General features: G+C 36.3%; 1 protein-coding gene across 2 annotated transcripts in view; it reads right to left on the bottom strand.

Moving 5' to 3' along the window:
* Nucleotides 1-27,383, bottom strand: part of LOC134747328 (prothoracicostatic peptide-like) — a 110,624-nt gene that overhangs the window by 23,955 nt on the left and 59,286 nt on the right. For both annotated transcript variants that reach the window (XM_063681965.1, XM_063681966.1), the window contains exon 2: nt 6,146-6,247. In XM_063681965.1, coding sequence (XP_063538035.1) covers nt 6,146-6,247 — 102 coding nt within the window. The remainder of the gene's footprint in view (nt 1-6,145; nt 6,248-27,383) is intronic.

Genomic DNA, 27,383 nt, shown 5'->3' with positions numbered 1-27,383 from the left:
ACTATAATTTTAATAGGTTTTCAAAATGCCACTGGCTATCACGAGTCTACATTTTCAAACTGTATTTGCCAAATAGCTAATGCACCAGGACGGCTCTACACCATTGACTTATTACTATTAGAAGCCATACCAAACAATGAAATTGTTGCAATCGTAACCTGTACCACGCGACCAAAGCGTCGTAAGCGCCGTAAAATTCATGACATGGTTTAAATAGGTCGCGAGATTCGCGCTCTGCTTCTATGGTTTTTTGTCAAAATAACGACTCATGCCGCAAAATACGTGTCTCTGTTCTACACGTAACACGTAGAAATAAATGTAATAATAGTTCAACGCTCTACACTGATCCGCAGAGCGATTAACTTGTATAAAATATCAGGTATTGTCCGCGCGCCAATTCCATGCATTCGGAGGTCGAGGAAGTGGGGGGTTGTGCGCCGTGCCCGTACGTACAAAATGACACCAGTCATGTCATGCCGCCCAACATTCCTAAAATTCGCGCGCGGACAATACTTGCAACAAGTCCTCGTGACTTTTTCGTGCCTTGAAAATAAATTCCGAAATAGAATGACATGTGTTTATGCATAAGTGGTATGTTTTTAATTATGTTTTTTGAAACAAAATATTTTAAAAGTTTTGAATGACGGAACGGTTAGTTTCACTAGACTTATATTGACCGGGATATAGATCGTGATTACCTTCACCCGTCACCCGTGAACAAGATGCATGTACAAAAGGTAATCCCGGTCTATATCCCGGTCAATATGTCTACAAAATATTTTTTCGTGACCATAAAAGAATTAAGAGTATCCGCTGCCACTCCCGCTACACCCCAACCCGCCCCCGTTCTCTTCACGGCTTCGGCTGCTGAACTTTTTCGCTTTTGTTGCCGCGACAACAACTGTTGATTCAACTTGTAATAGCTTCGACATTCTTTGCTTCGAGCCTGGAACTTTGCGTTGCGGGAAAACGAATCGGTGTCTTGTTAACTATTGGGATTATTTACATTTTATTACTAAATTCCACGTGGTTAATGACAGGAGCGGAGAGATTTGCTAGAAAATATTTTTGTTTTAGAAGTTAGTAGAAAACAAAAACCGGTCAAGTGCGAGTCGGACTCGCGCACCGAGGGTTCCGTACTTTTTAATATTTTTTTGTTATAGCGGCAACAGAAATGCATCATCTGTGAAAATTTCAACTGTCTAAGCTATCACGATTCATGAGATACATCCTGGTGACAGACAGACAGACGGCCAGCGGAGTCTTAGTAATAGGGTCCCGTTTTTACCCTTTGGGTACAGAACCCTAAAAAGTAAGGTACCTTTAAAACAAAGGTGAAATTTTTGAAATGATTAGGTATACACTTTTTTCTTAGATACTTACCAACGTTTTAATTCAACGGAGATGGCGGGGCCTATAATTACAGGTCATAACGAAGCCATCATAGTCCACTTTAATACCTATTACAAAATACGAAAAGTCGATATATGGCAGACGTGTCACTGCTTGTCAGTCTGAAGACTTGAATAATCTCGCCGGCCATCTTGGTAACCCCAAGTATTAACTAAGTTTGTCATGCAGATATTTAAGTGGGCCTAAGACTTACTCAAACTCAAGCAATAACATTTTATATACATAAGATACAGTTATTTAAGACTGGATTCCGGAGATTAGGCGTAAACACTAGTTTAAACTAAATCTAGATGTTCGGCTTCATTACTATGTAGATGGTAGTCCATTGCCCTCATTCCGGATTAAGGAGAACATTAAAGAGCAAGTAAACAACTTATTATGTGTACAGGTATACAAAGTGATCAATTTAAAGTGAAAAAGAAAGTGAAAGTCTTTATTCTTCAATTTAAGCATAACCTTTTAAGTGTAATTTGGGATTATCAAAGCAAAAACCTGAAATGGAATGTATAAAGTGATTTAAAAAATAAAAATTAGCAGTCTGGTTGTTTAATGTAGTCTGTTTAAATTATCTCATCTTGACTATTCTTCTCTAACAAAGTATCTAATATTTTATTGATTCCATATTTGTAATTGTTTTTTGTAATTATTGGTTAATTTTATTGCTTGTAAAAATTGACATGTAAAAGTGCCCCTGTGGCCTATTTGCTGAATAAATGTAAGATGTTTGATTGGCTCTGTGAGCTTTAGACCTCGCGAACCCCTATATAACTCCGCCATTTGGGAAAATTTGAAAAATTTGTATCGACAAATAAATTTAATTTAATCATCGAACCTACTCAGAAAATTTCACGAGAATTAAAACATACGAAAGCATTTTTGTCCAAGCTGAAACGGAGACCTTCGCTGACGCTTCGGTCAATTATCACAAGAACCTGAGTCCCAATAGTGACTTCATGAAATATAGCTATTTATGAACATATTTAATGATATTAAATCACATTTACAAACGGGTCTATCGCTAATAGACCCGTTTGTAAATGTGATTTAATATGTGTTCAAACCGCGAAAGTTTAAAATGTTATATTTAATGATGTATCATGACTACGACATAGTTAAAACTGACACACAAAAACTAAATGTTATTGTGTCGGTAACTACTAGTCAATTCTTCTATCGTATACGTATAGGTACTATTTATTTTACGAACATGTACAAAACTATTTAAGTAAAATAAAAATTTCGCGTCACAAAATGTGTGAATATGTCTACATATCCAATTTTATCCAACTCGGGCAAACGAAATAACAATCGGCCCGCTACGGGCTACGCCGTAGTAGGTACTCGTAGCACTGTGTAGCAGTGAAACATTTCAGTGGACCCATTTGACTAGACTACTATAATATTTTCCATAAGAAATAAATTAATCTATCTATCTATCTATGTCCGACTTACGGCCTGATTCGAACTTTAAGATGCGTCAAAAATTTGTTAAAGATACAAAATATAATTTGTTAAAGATACATATCCGATCCATATCGTATCTTTAACAAATTTTTGACTTATCTTAAGACGAAAGGGAACGACCGCCTCGAAACCGGTTTTCCATACAAACGTATTCCCCATTTTCCTCTGGATATTAACATTATTGAAAATGTTTTTACACAATTAGATGTGTTTTAATCATTGCTATGCATATAACGGTGGGACCGTTTGATTTTTTTGATTTTTTAATTATAATAAGAGTTATGAGCGAAAACCAGGTTTCATACAAAAAATTTAATAGCTTCTTACTCTTATAATTTATTTATTTAATCTTTATTGCACAAAAGAAAATACAATCGTACAAAAGGCGGACTTAATGCTATGAGGCATTCTCTACCAGTCAACCTTCGGGCAAAGCAGAGAATTTGTAATAAAATCGAAAGATATCACAATGTCGAAAAATATTACATAGATTGATTAAAATACATCTAACTAATTACGTAAAAATATTTTCCATAATAAATTTTTAACAAGCAGAAACGTCTGAATAAATGTAAAAGTGGAAAAATTACTCCCTTGGGTGAGACTTGAACTCACGGCCTCTGGATCGAGGGCTGGAGTATCGATCCAGAGGCCGTGAGTTCAAGTCTCACCCAAGGCAGTAATTTTTCCACTTTTTAATTTATTTTCCAAAATGTCAATATCGAGGGAGGAACGTTTGTATGGAGAATCGATTGTCCCCTACCCTCTTAAAGTTCGAAACAGGCCGTTAGTGCAATTCATAGGACAAGGTTTCAATTCATAGCTACGGCACGGCTGTTACTGACAAGTCAAATAGGGCCGCGGCATTTGCAATTAAGTCATTAGAGTGATTACGCAAACAACCCTCACTCTAGATTTAATTTGAACCTTTCTGTGCCCGGATACTTAAATTGAGGAGTTACACAAGAAGTCGTTGTTATATTTAGTGCAGGTCCTTAACCTATTGTGGTGTTTATGAGCCTTCCTGGAGATGCAGGTGAGATCAGGCGGCATGTAAGCTTATTTGCTTTCGACGTGGCAAAGAGGATAGGAGGATAGGATAGAGCGGTACTGTCATAGTAAATTCGTAACCCACAGTAAATTCACTGCCATCTATCGACACACTTTAAAACTAAAAATGAAAATTTATAAAAATACGATAAAATGTATTTAAATATGGATAAATGATTTTTTTATTTGCATTAATTATTTTTATACGATCTTGACCCATGTTCTTTCACTGATATGCGTTTAAATTATAAATAACAAATAAAACTATGAAAACGGATTATATCGCGTATATTGAAGCGCGTTTTTTATCGCGTATATATATATATCTTTACTTGAAAAATAATTATAGTGTATAACTAGCCTTATGAACCGATTTTGCATGTACAACCAGCCTTAAAGTTTGTAGTCTATGATTGTTCATTATTTTAGTATGTGGGTATTTTTGCATTTTGTAATTTTTCCTCAGTCACCCGTTGACCACGAACGCTGTAAAGAGTTCGAAACGTCGGGATGTATTATAAATTCAATATACGCGATATAATCCGTTTTCATAGTTTTATTTCATGAGTAACTATCGCGGTAACCGAAGACAATATTATATAAATAACAAACGAAACCGTCAACGCCCTCTATACGAGAGTAGGCCAAAACTAGTGGCGCCATCTGATCGAGAATCAAATTTTCGTGATATTCGAGGCACGTTTTTTTCTTAGACTGTATCCATCTATTACGGAGTTATATCTATCTTTGATATTACAAAGAGGTAGAGTTTCAAAAAATCCTAACACTATACTTTGTAAGGACGGCCACTTGTCTGCGAATATGTCTGCGTTTTGGATTGAAGCTAAGAAGTTATTTAGTAATTCTATTGCTCGGTACGTGGGTGCGTTTGAACCGTGATAGGTGCGGACATTTGGATATGCGAAAAGGTTTCTGGCTCTACGTGCGCTACACCCTACTGCAGCTATGTAGTCCGAAGTAAACATACGCATACTAAAGCTATGAGTCATTCAAACACTTGTATGTCTATGTGTGGTGCTAATACTTCTAAGTACCTAATCAATATCCGTACATTAGTCAATACTAGAATGTGGCACAAGGCAAGTCCTTAATCGGCTTCTACTAAACATATGCATTAAACAGTGATGTAATGTCAGCTACTTACATATAAGGCAAACGTCCTTGTGTTTGACAGGCTTATTACAATAGTTGACACCCCGTTAGTCACATCTATTGTTTGGAATTGAGATTGTAAAGTCAGCAGCGAAAGTAGCAGCTAAGCGGGTGTGGCATTCAAAATTACTTGCACACTGATTCTCTTACTAATAAAAGTTGCTTTAAGTTCATTTTTAAAAGGTACCTCGGCAACTTCTAGAGCTGACTGTACGACGGAGCGTGAATAATCTGACACAATCTCATTCGTCCGTAACAACGAGTTCGTTTGTATTGAAACTGAGCAAGTCAACGATTCTAAGAATACTTCACAAACGAGCAAACACGAATTTCCTGGGTAATGTAGGTATAGCATTGTAGTTGCCAAGCGGATTCTATAAGTTCTCAAAACAAGTAGAAACCAAGTGATTTTTAATGCTAAAAAAACAAATGAAATAGGTAAATGTATAACGTAAAAGTAACTAACGGGCACTTAATTAAAATCTAAAAAGAAAACACTTCAATATAAATTTTTATTTGAATGCCTCCAATTAATATAACTAGAATTGTAATGTTCGACGATTCTGCGAAGTTTCATTGTAATCGGATCGATCCAATTCCTGTCCGTTGACAAATGGCTCTGATAAGCTTTATTACACCCCACTCAGGTTTTTATTTTTAAAGCTACTTAAACTGAACAGTTTCTACACTTTCAACTAATGAAACATTTTATTTTAATATTAAGAGGTATCATTGTTGATTGGTCTTATGTATTAAGAAGTTTCGGGCTGTCACAGAGTTTTTTAATCATGAGAGGAAAATTAGGAGTAGATCGTAGCTACTCGTACACACTCAGATACTATCATTTATTAATTATTCTTGAACAACTACTATGAATGCATAAACGAACGAAGCAAAGAGCAGCAGTCATTACGGCGAGCAAAAATCGAAGTAATAGAATCCGTGTGGTAATCATCATCATTAATGTCAATCTTTTACTTTGCCCTGTTTCAGTTGGTGCAAAGTTAGCTTAGACGGACGCTACCAGTTTTACTCAGCTTATTACCTGTGTTGAATCAGGATGGGAGTCGGGCGCGGCCGCCGCCAGCGTAGTCAGCAGCGTAGTCGCTAGCGCCCACAACCACAGCGCCGCTACACACCAACGCATCTGTAACAACATTACAACATCACTTTATAAATACTTAAGAAGACAGGTAATTAGTGTGAAAATTTGAGCTTACGAACAGTTTCATCAAAGTGTGCCGCACTTTGCACAACTGTGTTTTAAGGCGGGATTCCATCCGTGTGCGGCACAAGCAAATTCAGTACAAAAATGCTTGTGCTGCACAGTGCCGCACACTGGTGGAATCCCGCCTTTACGTGTCCTTTTAATATGAAAAATCAACACGTTATCAAGACCAGTATTCGAACTTTAGAATTATGATTTTGCTATTATTCGCGATGCATCTCGTGCAGTCACACATATTGGCGAAAGCGAGCTACGCTGAAAATAGTATCCAATCAAAAGCACATTTTTCTAGTTCAATTGCCGCTTCCAGGTGTAAGTTGTAAGCACATCGGAGGATTCTACTTTTGATTTCTTGGCTCTCGGCGGGGACGCAAAGCTTAGTAATGCATGCCGCATTTTACAAACTGCATACATTATAAGTTGGCTAAGATTATGCATGGATTCTACGTGTTGTCCTGTGAGGTTAGGTTTTGATGAAACAGCTTACAAATACAGTAGGTATACAGAAACCGAGTATAAATGAAGTCCTCAAGAATTTCCGGTTAAATTTCAAAATGGCAAAGTCGTCTTGAGAATGTTTTTTTATGTTTTATGACCATTAATATTGTTTAAAGTGTAATATTGATAGCTTATTATGCAGTGAACTAACGTGTAAGTGTGCAGCTAATGAAGAGTTAGCCTTGGAACGCGCTTAACGATTCTTTAGTCACCACAGACAGACCTGGCAATCTGTGGTGGCTATTTGTATTTATTGCTATCTCTTTACTAAATGCAACTAAGTAGGTACTGTGAACAACGTTCTACACACACACACACTTTACACATACACTGTACACTTTTGACATTGGCGAAATCACCAATAAATTTGATGGAAGTCATTTTTACTTGTTACTAAGTTTAGGTCGATGATATCAAATCGACCGATGAAATTTGCATAAAAGTCTGTACGTGATCCTATTGTCACAATATTATATGTATTTAATATTTTTGGCAGTTTCCTACATCTTGTATATCTAAAACCTCGACTGTTTATTGTTATTTGTTATGTTTTACCGTAAATTTCGTATCAGCTTCAAAGAGTTCTTAAAATAAGGAACGTAAGCCTATATGTAACTTATTAGGGTTAGTGATAAGTAAGTTTTTTCTAAGCTCACTACAAAAGAACCAACAATAAAAATAACACCTTTTATACCTACGTTATACCTCTATAACGTTGAGCAAATGCCTCTTTTAGAGGACGCCACTTGTCCCACTAAAAATATTATCAGTCTTAGGCATCATCTTTGATCCGCCATCAGTGCCCACGGGCTGTCAACCGCATCTTAAAAATAAATTTATCAGGACATGCAAATGTGAGGCAAGACCACGTATGAATGGTCGCTACAGCGCATAAGGCCAGATAGTACACTTGACAAAGCAATAGCTACTGTAGATAAGATGCATTCGTTTGACAAAAACAAAAGACTGACCGTGACCTATTTCACTAGGATAATGTTCGTGAATTACGAGTAAACGTTAGGATTGGATACAAAGAGTGCGTGTGTTATCTGGTTAGAGAGGAAGGTTCAATTTTTGTTGTCTTGATACCGAAGGAGAACTCTTAATCTTATTTTTTTGATTATGTTGATGGCTCTTGTCAAGACGAGTCAGGGGTAATGCAATAAAGCTATACAAAAGCTCGATATTAAAATTGTCTGAAATTAGAAAATTATCTGAGAACACTGCACAGCATTGCGCTGTGCCATCGATCGGAGGATAGGTCAAGTCGTGACGATCGCCCTATAAATATTTTAGACGGTTGATTGCGCTACCTTTGGTCTAAATATGGCGCGCCTTTTATATACCAAGTGTCGATGCACTGGTTAGCGATGCATATATGTTTTTATCGCTAAACTCTTGACAGAGTTTTTTACAAGCTTATTTAACTTGCAATGTAGGTACCTATATACATGTCAAATCTTGCAAGTTAATTTAGACCCACTTCCCATAATCCGATATAGCTGAAACTTCACATAAGTATGTAAGTATTAAGTTGGGTGACATCGAGCTGATCTGATGATGGGCACAGGAGATTGCCATAGGAACTCTGATAAAACAACACAACCTAATTGTGTTTGGGTATGTTAGAATTGTCTCGATGAGTATTAGTTGCCTGTTCAAAGAAAAGTACAGTAAGTGATAAAAGTTAGTATCAAAAATACAATTTTTAATAAAAAAACTTTGGTTTGAAAGTCGTATCGGTCCGGAAATACCGCAGGCAAGAGTTCATTTCACAGTTCAGCTTTAGAAAAAACTGCAACAAAATTATACAAAAGCTAAAAATAAGTCAAAATTCTACCTCTGTTTAATTCATTATTATCATCATATCAGCCAGAGTACGTCCACTGCTGAACATAGGCCTACCCCAAAAAGTGCCACAATGACCGGTCTTGCGCCACCCGCACCCAGCGGACTCCCGCGACCTACCAGGTCATCAGTCCACCTTCTGGGGGGTCTACCCACGCTGCGCCTTCCGGTACGTGGTTGCCACTCGAGAACCTTTCCGCCCCAATGCCCATCGGTTCTACGTGCAATGTGCCCCGTCCACTGCCACTTAAGTTTAGCGATCTTTTTAATTATTCATATAGACGCACGGCTTAAAAAAGTCCTAATTGAAATAAAACCCTTGGTGGTCAAATCCAGTGCGTTGATGTCAAACGCTTAATAAAGGAAGAGGAGCTGCTTCGTCCTAATTAAAGTGATTTATTAAAAGCACGCCATGTTGGTTCCCGGAAACTACAATATTAATAGATCTAGTTAAGGCTGTGGAAATTCTTTTTTATTAAAGTTTTGGCCCCTAAATAAAGTTTTAAAAATGCTTGCGTACAGTACATACGCAGACCCATGTAGTATAAGTAGGTACAATCGACGTGAAAGATCTGTTTACATTTTTCGTCTTACTACAAAGGAGTAAGGTGGAAAAAGTTAACAAAATTTTGACGCCGACTGTACAGAGGAAAAAAATAACATCAAATTTAGTCCAACTTTCTTCTAGAGCTCTGAAATCGGAAAACAAACGTAAACTTGACAACCTCACCCTTTTTGAAGTCCTTTAAAAATAAGACCATAGTGACATTTCACTAGACTTATATTAACCGGGATATAGACCGTGATTACCTTTAATCACGGTCACTTTTATTTTATTTATGATTTAGGTAATCACGGTCTATATCCCGGTCAATATAAGTCTAGTGAAACTAACCGTGAATCATTCAAAACTCATAGTGACATTTGTTGAACGCCCCGATTGTGTTCGCAGTAGCATCTGATTTGAGTACAAAGGTGTAGATGAGATGAGACGCCGGGGAACGGGGGATGCACTTCTTGCTGATTGGTTTGTGCTGGCTCTTAAGTGCAAGTTCTCGAGATTTTGCGGTCGATGCAATAAAAGCAAAATAGATTGCTTATGTTGTGTTTGTTAGTTTGGGTCGGTTGCAACCGTCAACGTTATCGTAATTTTATAAATAAATGAAAAGAGGAAAAAATTGGAACGGCGGTAGCCGTGTAAGAGGTGTAAAGCTCCCTAAGGCGCGCATATGAGTGATATGGTAGAAATATTCGCTGTCATCGAGTGAAGTCTCGGTAGCTCAGTTGGCAGCGCGATGGGCTAGTGATCCAGAGTCGCGAGTTCTAGTCTCGTCCGAGTGCATTTTTCTACTTTTCTTTTATTTCTAAGCTTTGTGGTCTAGTTAGCCGACGTTTCTGCTTAATACAAAATTAAGTTATCGTAATTCGTTAAAATTAAGTATATGCTTGTAAGTTTGACAGCTCTCTCATATTTAACGTTCATTAGTTCGTTAATATTGGTGGTGCTTAAGGATTGTTTTTAAATACAGTAAGGTAGATAGATTTTAATATAGATTAAAATGAATAAAATATAATAATATAGAAATAATATATACCTATTTCTCTTTGTTTTGAGCAATTAAGTGTTTATTATTTAAAATACTTTTTATCTTGGAAATCATTTTATAGGTTAGCGGTGTCAGCATGGTTGCATTTTAACACCTGTCATAGTTGTCAATTCCTTGTCTTTTCTTTTGAAACATACAATTCTAACCAACGTTATGCCAGCTTTCTCCGACAGACACCTATTAAATAAACGGTGTAATTTGGCGCTCAATAAAACGCAGACTAGAGCTGATCCTTTCAATAATTGAAGTCATTTGGACCCAATAGTGGTCTCCATCCAATAAATTATGGTACTTCGACATCTTTTGGATGTTCTAGAGCCTAACGGTTGAATGTAATGGGCCGATTTTCAAAGCAATTTTAGCAGGTCAAAGGTCAGTTAAACAACACGCCTACGTCTTCCAAAAGTAAGCATGAAGTTTAATTCCACTTGTTACCATGTTAATTTAGTGCGTAAAGACTCATGGAGCTGTAAAAATCACACTTAACATCATAAGTCAAAATCACACTTAACGTCATAAGTCAAAATCACACTTAACGCCATAAGTCAAAATCACACTTAACATCATAAGTCAAAATCACACTTAACGTCATAAGTCAAAATCACACTTAACGTCATAAGTCAAAATCTGACTCATCAAAAATCATCAAAAACTGTTTATTTTAACACTTTACCTTTATAAATCCTTCGATTCGAGCATCCGAAAACCCACTTGACGGGCATGGCAAACATCAGTTACCTATATCTATCCCATGACAGTACACATTTTTCCCACATCGTTCGTTGATCCCACTTGTATTTTTAATGATACAGGAGGCAAACGAACAGATAAATCACCTGATGATAACCAATTACCATCGCCCATGGACACCTGCAACACCAGACGGGTTACAAGTGCATTGCCCGGCGTTTAAGATGGGAGTACGCTCTTTTCTTGAAGGTTCGAAGATTGTATCAGTCTGGAAATACCGAGGACGACAGTTCATTCCACAGTTTAGCTGTGCGAGGCAGGAAGTTACAAAGCAGGTATTTCCCTCGCCATGCACTTAGCATAGCCAAAATGGTCCAATTTGTAACTAATCTCTTTGTATAGGTCTACATTATTAAACGGATGTTTAATCAAAGTTTCGACCTACATACCTACTCGTACGTACAGTGACAACTACATATAAACCGCGTAACATGAAGCAGCTGACTTGTAACCGATATAGCGGTCGGCGCTGACAGCGGACCATCGGAGTTAATGGGAGCCTATTATTCGGCATCTCGGCTTGAGCCGTTGTTCCCATCGTTACCGAGGCGCCTGAGGCGACCAAATTAAGCTTGTTCTGTGTTTTCAAATCAAAATCATATCAAATGTCATTTATTTTCAGGCAATTTAAGACCCTACACCTACAATATACCTTACAAACTAACGTAACTAGGTACGATGATAAAAATCATTATTCATATCAATGATAATTAAAATCTAAAAATCATTTTGTCGTCACCTATTCCGGTATAGGATTTATTAGTATTATGCTAATTCCCACGGAACCGCCGAAATATTCACGCTCGCGATGGATGGATGGATTTTTGCGATTTTATTATGCTCCAAGGCTGTGTTTTAAGTCTTTCGGGCGTTATGACCCTTAAAGGTGTCGTAGGTATGCTATTATATGACGTAAGCTATCTCAAAAAGACAAATGTGATAGAAGAGAAAATGGCAGATGTGTGCGAATATTGCAATTAAAAAGCCAACGCCGAGAATACTAGCACCACTACCACTACCGAGCTCTCTCTGAGAAATGTCTATGATTATGTCAATTTCACACCTACTATCGTACTTATCACTTTTGACACTGATAGATCATATCCATAACAAATCCAGATTAAATTAAACATTCAGAATACGTCTCACGGTAATGTTAGCTGGAGTCGAACGTTTAATAAGCGGGAACTGGTCGTAAGAGGATTAGGTACACTCGTCGCGTCCGCCGCAGACACTTGATACATCAAATTACTACCGCTTTCACCAGCTACAGCACTTACAATTCAAGAAACTTCCTGCCTCGCACAGCTAAACTGTGATATAAATAATAATAAAAGAATTTATTTCGGACATAAATCCATAGTTGTTAGTTACATATTACATTAAATAACTTATAAAATAGAACAAACTATAAACTGTTGCCCGCGGTATTTCCGAACCAATACAACCTTCAAACCTTTAAGAAAAGAGCGTATTCATCTCATACACTGACAACGGACTTGCAGACCCTCTGGTGTTGTAGACCTGTTGTAGACCACGGGTGTCCAATTGTCCATGGCCGACGGTAATCGCTTATCATCAGACGATTCGTCTGCTTGTTTGCCTACTACTTATATCATTAAAAAAACACCGGCCAAGAGCACATGTCGGCATGCTCAGTGTAGGGTTCCGTAAGTACCCGTCCGTCACAAAGTTGCAATACTCCAATCGAGAAGGTGGTTGGTAAATTTCTGTATCCCATCTAATTACATACTTTTAATGTTTCTGTTTGGCCCTATGGTTGACTGGTAGAGAATGTATTTTGGCATTAAGTCCGCTATTGGTGCATAACTGTAGGTGTATCTTGTGCAATAAAGTTTAAATAAATAAATATAGATTAACCATTCACGTTGCTGCCTTAATACAATCAGCTACAGAGATACCCAATCTGTAGCTGACTGTACGCTGTACGGTATCGATAGTAAATTAACGAAGTCGGACTCCTATTAGTGTAAGTGGATAGGTAGACGCAGGACAATGCGGTGCAAGATAAGATTATAGAGCTCGCGTATAGAATTCGCTATTAATACCGGCTGTTATTGAGCTAATGGGATTAACGCTTTCAAGGTAAAATAAGAACGGGTACGTTGGGCCATAGCAATGCAATAATCAATGGAACATACAATACAATACAATACAAATCCTCTTTATTGCACAACCTCAGAATAAATGTACATGGAAACAAAACTAATAAAAAGATGGCGCCATCTTTGAAGACAGAGGTAAACAATAAGCGGCCTTATCGCTAGAGAGCAATCTCTTCCAGACATTAACCTTTTTTCATTGAAATAAATGGTGTTTAGATTGTACCTATAAGCTGATCTTGGATTTAAATAACTACTTCCATGTTTAGGCTCATTAAGGTAGGTAGGTATTACTTTATTTAAAATACCATTTGGAACATAAGTTGATACAGAAAAGAGAAAGTAATGAGTTTTAACTTAAGCCTCCTTAATAGTAATAATGTTCCTGATAAAAAAAAACATAATAGGAATGGAAGTTATGTCCAGTATATTACGTTGCCGAAATAAGGTTTAAATGACTATTATACTGTAACGGTATGTACGCTTAGGTATTACGAATTCCTGAATATTGTTTTCAAACATTTTCACGTTAAATAAACGCTTAAAATCCGTTTATGACGTCGTGTCTTCACTCTTGTTTTTTTTTTATACTACGTCGGTGGCAAACAAGCACACGGCCCGCCTGATGTTAAGCAGTCTCCATAGCCTATGTACGCCTGCAACTCCAGAGGAGTTACATGCGCGTTGCCGACCCTAACACTCCTCTCCCTCGAGCTCTGGCAACCTTACTCACCGGCAGGAACACAACACTATTAGTAGGGTCTAGTGTTATTTGGCTGCGGTTTTCTGTAAGGTGGAGGTACCTCCCCAGTTGTAACGGGTTGTAAATTAGGTACATGACATGATCGGTGGCATCAAGGTTACCGCGAACCGTGTCAAACCGTATAAGTCCCAAGTCACTTTGACCCACTTGTAGAGTGCTGGCTTGCACTGTAGAGTGCTGGCTGCCAGTGTCATGGTGAGAGCACGTTGCACTTCGCTTTACACACTTGCTACTTGTACTTATACATACAGCGGTGTGAAATATATTTAATAGCAGTTAATGAGGAAACGAAAATTAAGGAAAAAACATAACTTTAGATCAATTATGTTCGAACTGTGATTATTCATCTTCTGCATTACTTAACATTTTAAAAATTAACTGTAAACTATGCTTAAATAATATTGGAAATAAAAAATAAATAATCATGAAAACCGGTGGCTAAGAACTTTTTATAAAACTGGATATACCAGTGAAAAATATACAGTTGTGTGCAATTATTTTAAATTTGTATCTTGCACATTATTTTCAATCGAAGCTTTACAGCTTTAAACCTTTTCTGTAAAACGATCTTCCTCGCAGTCTACTATTACTGGTCCATATCATTCGGATTTTGTTGTTGATTTGTGGCCTATTATTTGGCTTATTTACTTCAAGATTCAAGATCATATCATAAACAATGTCAAAAATTGTGTTTGAGGCTCTGATGATAGTGCTGTCCACAACAAACCATGACTGTCTATAACCTAGTTTTAGAAATTATTTACTGATTATTTACTCTAGTATAAATAAATTGCAAATAATATGCACATTACCGTATGTAACGTATTTACTTCACTGAAGGTGTTCGGTATTTGTAGGTATCTATTGTAAAATTCCTCGTTGTAGAGTTACTGATCTGTGTCTTATTGTGGGAAAGATCAACAGATGGAGCCAAGTTGCAGCGGTTAAACTGTTAAAAGTAATTAAGGTGCGGAAGTGCGGTTCACGCTGTAGTCTATGATAGAGATATACCGAGTATGGAAGGGATGTTAGTTGGGTACCCAATTGCACAAGAAAAAATAAAGGCTTCCTAAACAGATCATATCGCGTATAATTAATAATTTAGAATATACCCCCACCGATACCACACCACCAAAAAGGTGAACTCACGCTAGACCGGGCCGGGCCCGGGCCGAGGCTTCAAACATTTTCTATGACGGCTGATCGGTGATTACGTGGTGCTTTCCATAGAAAACGCTCCGGAAGCTCCGGCCCGGCCCCGGCCCGGTCTAGCGTGAGTCATATATATCCTTAACCAAAGATAGATATAACTCCGTAATAGATAGATACAGTCTAAGGAAAAAACGTGCCTGGAAAATCAAGAAAATTTGATTCTCGTTCAGAGGGCGCTACTAGTTTTGGCCTACAGTCGTATAGATGGCGTTGACGGTTTCGTTTGTTATTTAACAATTTTAACGCATATCAGTGAAAGAACATGGGTAAAATACATAAAAATAATTAATGCAAATAAAAAAAAAACATTTATCTATATTTAAATACATTCTGTCGTATTTTTATAAATCTTCATTTTTAGTTTTAAAGTGTGTCGACAGATGGCAGTGAATTTACTGGTGATACAAAATTTACTATGACAGTACCGCTCTAGTACAAGTTACTCTATGCCTTAACTTAGTGTTGAATAGTGTCGACAGTTAGTATAGTAAAAATATATAACTACTTTACTTATAAGCCGATTTTACATATATAACTAGCCTTAAAATTTATAGTTTATTACCCAGTATGTGGGTAGTTTAATACATTGTAATTTTGGCAGAGGTGAATATATTTTTACTCAGTCTCACGTTGATCAAGAACGCAGGAAAGGGCATTTAACGTCTTTTTAGGGGATGTATTTTAAATTCATTGTGTATGTATCCTTAATTAATTCAAATAGTTTATTTCATGAATAATTATCGCGGTAACCGAAGACAATAATAGACTTTCTTTCAAACTTGCTCTTAGAAGACTCGGTAACTCCCGAAATAATAAATCATTAAACTTTAGTCTTTGGCTTAAATTGAACATCTCGTCTTAGCGCTTTCGGCTAGCGCTCGGTTGAGTGAACCCGCTTTGCTTAGACATCCTAAACTTAGAATTGCCGCAAATACCTTTTTTTTTACAAAAGCGACTGCCATCTGATCTTGGAACAAAGAGGGAAAACTAGGCTAGGCGTGAGGATACCCATGAATAAAAACTAGCAAAGACAAAAAAATTGTTATAATAAAGATTCAAAATACGATTTATGCTAGGCCATTTTATATTAGGCCTCAGAGCTGGGTAGAGGGTACGAAACAGAATTGTACAAAATTAGAAAATATAGGTCCAATTTTCCATTACATTTTGGAATAGAAGAAGACATCTAGTCAGTATATTTTGTATGCTGTCGTTTCAATGTTGAAATTATTCGAATATTTTGGATGTCAGGGAGAGAGCGACAGATAGAGATTTTGAAACTTACTCACTTAATTAAAAACAACATTTAGCAATAAGGCTTTCCTTTTCGGACAAAAGTAATATTAATAATGGACGAAATCGTAATCTTTAATAAAAAGATATGAAACTCTAAATTGATACTTTCTCACGATACGTCTAAACTAGTATTAGTATAGTGGTGTCAACATTTGAAGTTTGCCACGAGTTCGTAACTTTCGCAACTGGAACGAAACTAGGAACTGCAAACTGTACGGCTGGGTGTTTTTTTTAAAGTTAAAGTAAAACTGCTTAATCGCTTAGTGAAGATTTTTTTTTGCAGTCGAAGTTTCTTGACTTCAATTCGTGCGAATTGTTCTTACTTCTCTTTTAAATGCATTTTTCAAAAGTATTCCATATACTTAGTTGGCAGGAAATTTTTATCTTGTAAAGTCCTAATATCTAAAACAATTAGGTAGTTAATGTTTTATAAATATACACCTAGCACTTAGAACATACCGTGAACTGGGGTTACTTTGATTTGTGGGGTAACATTGATCATTGATTTTTAAACTATAAGGAATTCGTTTCTGAATGCTTTCATCATCTATTTCTGGTAAGCATGCCAAACAACATCATAAAAAGTTTAAGTTCGCATTCAAAAATCAACTCCCTATTCCTCAAAAATCGATGATCAATGTTACCCCGCAAATCAATGTAACCCTATTTTACGGTACTTAGTGATAGCCGAATAATTGAGAATTTAAAAACCGAAGGTAAATATGAAAGGATTTAAAACCTGGCATCCTTGCAAAATGAGTTAGAGACCAATACAAACGTACATTTTGATATGGAAAACATGTCATTTAGATATGGTACTTGTCCGTACATGTATTGGCGCGAGCGTGACGTACTGGCGAATGATAACAAAATTACATCATTTTGATGTCAAAACGAGGTATGTTTGAATTGGCCTTATATTTTGTCCAAAATTATTTAAACCTATAAATAATAAATTTTAAATAATAATTGTACCTACCCGACATAATTATCTTATACCTAATATTATATACATACTGATGTGTTTTGCTATGTAACTTAGATATAAATAGTTGTAAATATGAAATACTGTATTTGACATGTAAAACTATGTTTTATAAAGGAATAAATGAATGAATGAATATAAAATAGCTTTTTAGCGAAGTAAGTTGTGCGCGTCCTAAGTTCCTTTGGACTGCTTTAGCTACCGCTGCAAGGGTTAATTATATAGTGCGGGAAAATCCGAATCAATAAAAGATAGTTCTTCTTCTGACCTACGTAAAGAGTTTAATATATAGAAGACGTAACCATTGTGTATTCTGCTTCCATATACAAACTTGTAACTTGCTTATCACTTCGTAAGTATGTACTTACATAACCACTTGAACAAGTTACAAACCAAACAAAAGACTTCTTATACATTGTGATATCGATACAAATAAACTGGAACCTTAGGGTGATTGGCGCTTTCGCTATTATTATATATGACCCATGCAATGCGATGACACAAATGTTACAATTGTTACAATAAGGTCCTCGTTTGGTGAAATAACGACGCGTGCTGTCTTCAGTATCAGTATCCTGTGCTTTCTACGAATTCACACTCAATAAAATGTCACTTTATTTTACTTTGCGAAGTTCTTAAGATTCTTTGATTTTTAAAGATATACATTATACAATTAGTGACATTTCTTTAAGAGAAGAATCGGAATTGATATTGTTTTTTAATTGAATAAGTAAATGATAGTCGCAAAAAACATCAATTATGATGGCATCCAGTGTCACTGGAGACTGGAGAGACTAATAATTTTGTTACCAAAGATGTTTCCGAAATTTCAAAAAAATACCTTTTTAATTAAATATCTGCATTATATATTAAACCAATCAGACGTCTGCAAATCATAACCGAAGAGGGAGTTGTGAAGGTGAAAGTTTGAAAGGAAGTGCGATGAACGAGTTCTATAGGAACGTAGTCGCGGTCAAAATAACGTATTTAGACAATAACATTAAAATTGCTCTATAAAATTACGAAGGTGGCTTTTGTTTATTTTTTCCTTTTGGTAAATACAACTTCTTAATCAATTAGTAGGTACTCGTATTTGTACCTTAGATTCCCCTCAAAATCTTTCGTGGAAAAACAAAGGCCAAGTCATTGATCCGCACGGTGCGTTTCAATTTTCTTTTATTAGCGAATGAGCATTGTTTGATGAGCTACCGTGTTCACGTCCAGTGATCCGGTATGACAAACTGAGCACAATGGCGATTGAGAGATTGACTTACAACGGCCCAAATGTCAATTTTTGTTAAAAGGACTTGTGAGACAACGAAACCAATATTATTAGACAGTAATATAATTAAGAAAGTATGTATAAGGATAGTTTTGTGTAGATAGTACATTAACTTACTAAGTGTACAATTTATTGATTTAGAGAAAACTTTGCAATTGGGGAAAAATCGGTAAGAGCGCCGTTTAGAGTAAATTAAGTTTTTATTGAATTATCTATCCTAAAGATTTTTTTTCATTCCTCGCGTTATCCCGGCATTTTTCACGAATGGGAGCCTGGGGTCTGCTTGACAACTAATCTCAAGAATTGACGTAGTCACTAGTTTTTACATAAACGACTGCCATCTGACCTTCCAACTCACAGGGGAAACTATTAGGCCTTATTGGGATTAGTTCGGTTTCCTCACGATGTTTTTCTTTACCGAAAAGCAACTGGTAAATATCAAATGATATTTCGTACATAAGTTCAGAAAAACTTATTGGTACGAGCCGGGGTTTAAACCCGCGACCTCCGGATTGAAAGTCGCACGCTCTTACCGCTAGGCCATCAGCGCTTGTTTGCTAATAGGCCGCCAGCGCTTGTTCGCTAGGCTTAGATATAATTTTGTGTTTTAGGAAACATTCAACACGAAAGTTTCAATAGTAACTAACCAACATAACATTTCATAATTATAATTAACAGGTAAATCGGCTACAGTTGGCACACCGACCAACTTTAATTGTTTTGACTTTTGATTCCACCCACACCTTCTCCCACACATTCAAGCTTCCGTCTTGATAAAATGTGAAGTGTTAACTATTAACGGACCCTAATTTCTTGTACAAAGCCTACACGGGGACAAACCGCAATTTAGTTTCTCAATGAGACGGCTAATGTCACAAAGGGTGTTGAACAGTTTAAGTTGAGAACTCGGCGGTAGCCACTTCGTTTAACGGGCGAGTCGGAAAATGTGAAACATCTTAAAATTTCTCAAAATAGACATTAAGGATCTAAAATTTGAAGTTTGTGTTGTCACTCGTTTAGTTTTAGTTTAGTTGTATCTTAGATTTCTCAGGTACCCACTGAAAATCAGCGTCATGGCTTGCCGTGCCATTATTCTGAGTGGGGATCCTGTTTTAGCATCTAATTTGTGTTTTATGTGTTCTTCAAAGTTTTGTCCAATGTTTATGATGTTAAATAAATGTATTGTCTTTTTTTTTAATCATTTACAGGATCAAATCAAACCTTAATATGTTTTTTTTGGAATGGATGAGGCTAGACCTAGACCGCATAACTTACTTACGGACGGTGTGATATCATAACCGCTTTCTGACGGAATTCGTATGGTTCGTAAACACCCACGAAAAGAAAGACGATGTAATTTTTTCAATACTCGTGCGTGTAGTTAACGCAGACTGGTCTGAACAAAATGTCCTATCAAATAATACCTGTTAAGAAAAATTGTTACGCGCTTGTTCAATATATTAATCAATTTGAATATTTGAAACACTTATACCTGCCTACATATTTATGATCTTGCCGTACTTCTCCCACTCAACCGCATACTAAAGACGATCGGATACCTTCAAAATCAAACAGCCCACAAACTCGATCACAATTACAGAGAGATACCTACCTGAAATACATTGTACTTACATACATTTTACCTAAACCCTCTCCACGTTGTTGCAATATTGATATATTGTCGAGTGATACGACAACAAAGGCGTTTGCGTTTGAATTCCAACTGTTTATTTGGCTATTAGTGGAGTACTGTTCGGTTCTAGTCCGAAGTGTACACAAATACTTGGTAAATAATGGGACAGCCATAAAACTTTATACAGAGGACACATTGACTAAACCTTGAAGCTTATCATTATGAAGCGAAACATGTAATCTTCAAGTGACCCTTTTTCATATATTTATAATAGATCATTCAGAAAATTGTTATGTTATGACGAGGGGTTGTAAAATCTGATAGAAAGTTATAGAAGTTGTGTTGAAAAAAAGGAGGCTGGTTGGTTGCAAATGTAAGCGAAACATGGGCAGAACTAATCTGCATGACGTAATAGATATTACGTAGATAGAACCATCTGAAATATCGACATCACCTTTATAGAAGCCTATAAAAACGGCCGATCAATTACTTCGTGAGCGGATGGGTCGATAATGCATATAAATAGGCATCCAATGACCCGAGGCTGTCGCCACGAGGGCCTATATTTCCGAGCTTTTATATGTGTTTAATAAAATTATAGGGAAAAATGTCGTAAATTAAGTGTCATGCGATGATAAGTAACCGCGACAGCAAAAAGATGGCTGTCAAGTCAATGTCGTATGCCTGTTCTGTTTGTCATTTGGAATGAGCAAATGTGCGGTGCAATCAGATGGAAATTAGGTTATTTTATTGAAGTAAAACTTCTTTAGACGCGACTAGAGGGTAACTCAGATTTTTTTCTGACGGAAGTAACGCTCAGTAGTGACACACGCACAATAGGACACCCGTCAAAGTGCCAACATAGCATCGTCAATGAAGTTGTACTTCAATCGCGCGTAAAGATTATACGCACACAATTAAATTGATTTTATTTTATTAGGTTTTATAAAGTACACATCATTATACAATACAAGGCATTAAGTCCGCCATTTGTACTTATTTTTATTGTGCAATAAAGTTTAAATAAATAAATAAGTATAAGATTAGGTTAGGATTACTTGACCTCTACGTGTTACTTACTTCTTGTAGGTAGCTGTATAGAGCATTATATTATTTTCTTCTGCGCTATATGATGCATTATAAACTTTGTTACAAAATACAAAACGATTTATTTACAAATACAGATAACATAAAAAAAACATCTGTCCGAAACCAAACTAGGCTGAGCCTGTATTTTGGCCTTCTACGAATATGCAATTCTAGGATGTGTGGTTCGATAGTTAACAAAACATACTAAATATTACTAAAAAGAAATTTGATGCTTCGTTCTTATATATCCGATCTCATCAGCCGCGTGATAAGTTTGGAACTATCACTAACTATCTTTGATCTTTGACCATTGCTGTTTTTTGAAGTTTTCTGTTTTTGCGACAATAAATGACTTTTTATTTTTTATTTTATTTTTTTAACTATATTGAAATTAGCAAAAAGAGCAAATTTCCAAGCTGAAATTTGGCAAACCGTCAAGTTGCGCGCAAGGTGTATTAGTCGGTGTAAGTTTTTATGGTCAGATTGGTCGGAACTTTTAGTCACTAACGAACAGGTGCAGTGGCTATCAGTCGGGACTCTAGAAAAGTTCCGTCTTATCCAAGTTTCAAAATAAAGTTTCCAATACTACCACTACAAGAAGAACTCTAATATTCGAAACTTGATGGATACAGCTATTTTGTCATTATGCAAATTATGTTATGCAACTTTCGTCAATACGTTTTGTGTAACGGTGCGGCCTGACATGCAGGGATTCACCGAATGCCGAGCCGATTATTTCATACATTCCAAAATGTTCTTTTTTTTCTTTGAAATAATCGGCGAATCCCTACATGCCGCACCATAATGCCGGCTCTAACCCCCCCCCCCGACACCTACACCTCTAACACCTCTGCGAGAAGATTTAAATCCCCCCTCAATTGGAGGAGGGTATCCCAATATGGGACCGGCAACAAACTCGGCGGGACACATCTTTTCAAAACAATACATCTTATAATTAACATGCATTACGAGTAAATAGGAAAAAATAAAATTTAAATTACTATCAAGTCAAAACAGTTCCGTAGCCATAATCGAAATCAAATTCAACCCAATTCCAAGTTGAATCCAGAACCCTGGCGAGACGCTCCTAATCCTCAGCGTGTAGAGAGATGATGAATAGCCACATGTTTAATCGGCTTAGCTGCAGGACCTAAATCTATTAGCGACAGCGTTCGATTCGTCGTCGTCAGCCGTCCACAGACCGATACTTTCAAAATATAACGCAGCACACGAGAATATTTCTGACAAAAAAAAATATCAAACAATATATTTATGTACGAATTCAAAATAATTCATTAAAATTCACGAGATTAACCCTACAATTATTTCGTCTACCCTTATCCCTATTAATGTCATAAATACGGTTTTAACTGTCTGTTACCTCTTCACGCTTAAACCGCTTTAAGATGAAATTTGATGAGATAGGATAAGGCCCAAGGAATTAATGATATGGGATAGTATTTATCAATAATCATTCAGACGAAGTCGCGAGCAAAGCTATAAAAACATTGGCAAATAAGACAACCTTTTCCGGCAGACCGAAACAGTCAAATTGAAAACCTATTTTTCGTGAAGTTGTTTCATTAATCCCCCTTTAGGTATTAAGACTTTCTATTCCATTGATGTGTTCTTCCTCTTATCTATAAATTAATTAGAAATATCCCACGCAAACATTTCCTAATAAGTAACTAGTAAACAATATTAGACTAATGTATTTTGGAGATAGTATCACTTAATTTGCTTATACCCAAGTACTCCGAAGGGACAACTGTACTAATAAACTTGAAACCCGTAAAGCGATATTAATTTAAATTCAAATCCAGCACTCTTATCATAATATAACTCTAACGACAAACTGGAAAGCCTTCCACTTTTATTTTTAACCTTATCACAAAGAACAAAACGTTCATAATGTCACTGATTATTTATCCAAAAATCTTACGCGGATTCGCAAATTATTTAATCCGTATATAAATATTTATACAATAATTAAATCCGGGGCCGTGAGTTGGATAATGTTAATGAATTATGATTAATTATGCATTCGGGTTTGTGTCGGCGATGGTCGGAAAATATCAATTATTGAGACATGGGTCTGCATGTCATCAGTGCGGGTGTCGAAGGCCAATAACTTACATTTGACATCAGAATGATATCTAAATGATGTCTTTTTGTTCTCATTCGTCAGTGCATCTCACTCACGCCAATAGGTGCATTTACGGGCAAGTACGAGCGAAATACACACGCGAATGATAACAACATCAATCTGATGTCAAAGGGGCTTTTCGGTCCACTTCGTTATCACAGTTCGTTATCAATATCATACTCGTACATTGAGTCGTAGTCGGAGTTGGGCACCAACATTATCAAATGTACAGATTAGGCGGTTTTATTGCTAGTCATCCTTCTAGACAAACTGTCGTTACATACTTAGATGAAAACTAGTCCATTTTTAGAAAGTTCTGAATTAAATAATTGCTGAAACGATATTTACAGCTTTGTGACAGGTCTTGTTTTTTCAAAGGGTTTGATGAGATAAGTAGGTACCTATAAGTATATAACATAAAATCTTGCTTCTAGAGCCAAACCTTTCCTTACGTATGAACATGTAAACATGTAGTGATTGAGTAGTTGACACACGAAAGTGGTGCGACCAAACAATATCGATGTTTGTTATCACTCAAATCAAGCCATGATGTACGGTTATCTGGACATTTGCATTGATGAATAAGGGGCTTTCAATAGACTTGATGTCTTGACACATCAAGTCAATTATTTAAAATACTCCTTATTCGTCAAATGCCAACAACTTACGTTATTGAAATTAAGTCTCATAAATTTCAGGTGCCAATTATATCGGTATGTAATAAGAACTTAGAAGTTTATTTTTCCACTAACTAATATCAACTTCATTTACTTTAATTTTCCTTTTTTTATTAAAATAAAATGTTCCCGAGACGACTTCGGCTTTTAAAGTTCAACTGGAAATCTAATTAAGCCTTTTGAAGCAGATCATACCTGTTTTGTCACAAAGATTACACACATCCTGCTTATTTATCTTTCCCTGCCTCGAGTCGTAGAAAAGTTTCATTGTCTCCGCAGTATGGTGAGTAAACTCATTATGAGACTTGTTTAATTAACCATAATCTTGCTGATGCAGGCAAACTGCAGGCTTTATCGCATAATAAGGTCCTTATGTTCTTAGTTTTTACAAAGAAACTTTGACTGAATTTCGAATGTTAATAGTCTTAAATGTAACTTAACGATGGCAACAGGGCAAAATTAAGAAATAATGTAAATAAAAAAAAGACAAAGGTTATTTTTACCGCCCAAGCTTGTAAACGCTCTCTTTATTAAATAATTTCACGGTTTAGACTCACTTGTTTTAGTCACTCACGCGACATGTTTCGGAGAGCCTAGGTCTCCTTTCTCAAGCACTAATAGTGCGAGCAGCGTTCACGACGACCGGCTTTTTTAATGTTAGTATGTCTCACAACAGTTTAAATTCGATTATTGCTCTCTTTATTCTTCAAAAACCTGATGAGAAAAGTAGCATTTTATCCATTTGTAGGTAAGTAGTTTGAAGCAAATTCTTGAGTTGTTTTCTCATGTTGGCTGGTGAAATTGACTTTTTGGTGATGATTTTGAATTATTAATATTTAATAGCGTCCATTTGATTTGTAGTGTTTTACAGTTAGTATTTTCTTCGCATTGGTGTGGTGAAACCAATTACAGTACCGGTATAACTATTTATTTTATTTGTGAGTGACTTCCACCTCGCTGTTTTAGGTAGTCGAGTAGTATTCCCGTGTACGGCCGATGAGAAAAATTGGTCTCATGCAATGGTTTTTTCATTGAGGTTTTTTTTATGTATTGTTAACGTATCCTATTGTAATTCACTGTATTTCATTGATCATATATTTGTATAAAATGACTAGTAAAATATGTAATCTACAAACTAACCTACTTATATTGTTTACTCTATACAAGCTCATACAAAAACACTCAAAGGTGATATATTATTGGCCGGTACTGTAGACCGTATGAAAAATGTGGAAACTTAGGCAAGTATTAAGGGGCCCACTGACTATCAGTCCGCCGGACGATATTCGCCTGTCAGTTGTTCGGAACTGTCAAATTTTTGTTCTAACTGACAGGCCAATATCGTCCGGCGGACTGATAGTCAGTGGTCCCCTTTACAAATATGTATCATAAGGGGCCCACTGACTAATAGTCCGCCGGACGATATCGGCCTGTCAGTTGTTCGGAACTGTCAAATTTTTGTTCTAACTGACAGGCCGATATCGTCCGGCGGACTGATAGTCAGTGGGCCCCTTAAAATTTGCCTACTCCAACTCTATACCCTCTATGCATTTGGAAGTGAGATGTCGAACTGTTTTGAGAGAAAGATAAATAGTTGTTATAGTATTATCAAGTACAACAAACATAAACCACTAAGTGCTCTTACTATTTCCACAATATAGGTTTCCATTGTAAAGCAATTCAATACAGCTACAAGCTTTTCCTTTCTATCGTATTAATATGATATTTGTATTAAAACTGAGGAATTAAATAATTAAGTGCATTGCGTTGTTCTGTCCATAAAAGCTTCCGTAAGAACTCTCGAGACTACTCAATCTCATTTTAGAAAAAAGTCACTTCTCTGGACGATACAATAAAAGATAACGACTGGTACATAAATATATATCCCTTTTAGGGTGCATCATAAAGGTCCGTTTATATGTACAGACAATGAGCATATTCTTTTATACATTAGTTATTTATTGTTGCAGGAGCCGCGTAGACAGGCAACTCTAAAGAAAGAAAAAATTGATTGCCACATAACGTGTCTGGCGCGCTAAATGTCTGTAGATGTAGATATAAACCGACCTTAAAACTTAGCTTTTGATTCACTTAACTTTGCGATGTATACAGGAAAGACGCGAACGAGTTAAGTATACTATAAAATGTATATGAACCAGACCGGAAAACTATAACAATACTCTAAGAACAACATTCGAACTTCGAAATGTCAACTTTATTTTATAGATTCAGATCAAACCCTGTTGTTAATGTTGCAGTTCATTGAAAATAAGGGTTGACAAAAATATTGTATTCTAAATTCGCTTTAGTGCAAAACTTCACCTTGCATACGGTTGAGTTCACAAACATTCTAATAAAGCCAACGTCCTTAAAAATATATTTACACGTGTCTAAGACACTGACAATAAGGTCGTGTACCAATACCACTACACCATTGGCATTATTTAGTAATTCAACAATTCGGATTTGGAATGAGTTTTCTTGAGTGTTTGTTTTAGTATAATTTTCATGATAAAATAATGTCTAGACAAAGTCTGGGACGGTGCCGATTTTAAAACTATTTTTACGCAGCTCTATTTATTGTGAATTAAATGAATATTCATTTTTGGTAAATTTATAAATGTAAAAAATCACATGTAAAAAATTTCGACACTGTTTGTCTTCTTTGTAGTCTATTTGTTGTATCTTCCTATGTAATGACTGTTTCTTGCCATAATAAAATAAAATAAATAAAAATAAAATTTACTCTTTAATTATTTTACTTGGGCGATGTTGGGCACCACCGGGGAAGCTACAGATAGTTTTGTTAATCCTTATACTTTCAATGAATTGCAACATTCATAACGGGGATTGTGCGCGTGGTCACATATTTTTGCCGGCTAAAACTTTACAAAATCTGGACACTATTAGCCGGCACGTATGAATTACATTTAGTTAATTAGTTATATTTTTCACCGCAATCAACGCGGTATTTTGCGCGCTAGCTATAATCATAATCATTTATTTCGTAAATGCACACAAAATATTACACGTCAGAAACAGGTAAAGTACATTTTTCACCTCAGCAGCTCGAACAAGGCTTCTTTCGTCACTCCCTGAAGTGAGGAAAGTGCGACTTTCCTCACTCCAGGGAGTGAATAAAGTGC

The sequence above is a fragment of the Cydia strobilella genome, chromosome 14 (genome assembly GCF_947568885.1).
Source record: "Cydia strobilella chromosome 14, ilCydStro3.1, whole genome shotgun sequence".
Classification (NCBI taxonomy): Eukaryota; Metazoa; Arthropoda; class Insecta; order Lepidoptera; family Tortricidae; genus Cydia; species Cydia strobilella.
Note: the sequence above shows the minus strand (reverse complement) of the source record. Positions and strands in the feature narration are given on the sequence as shown.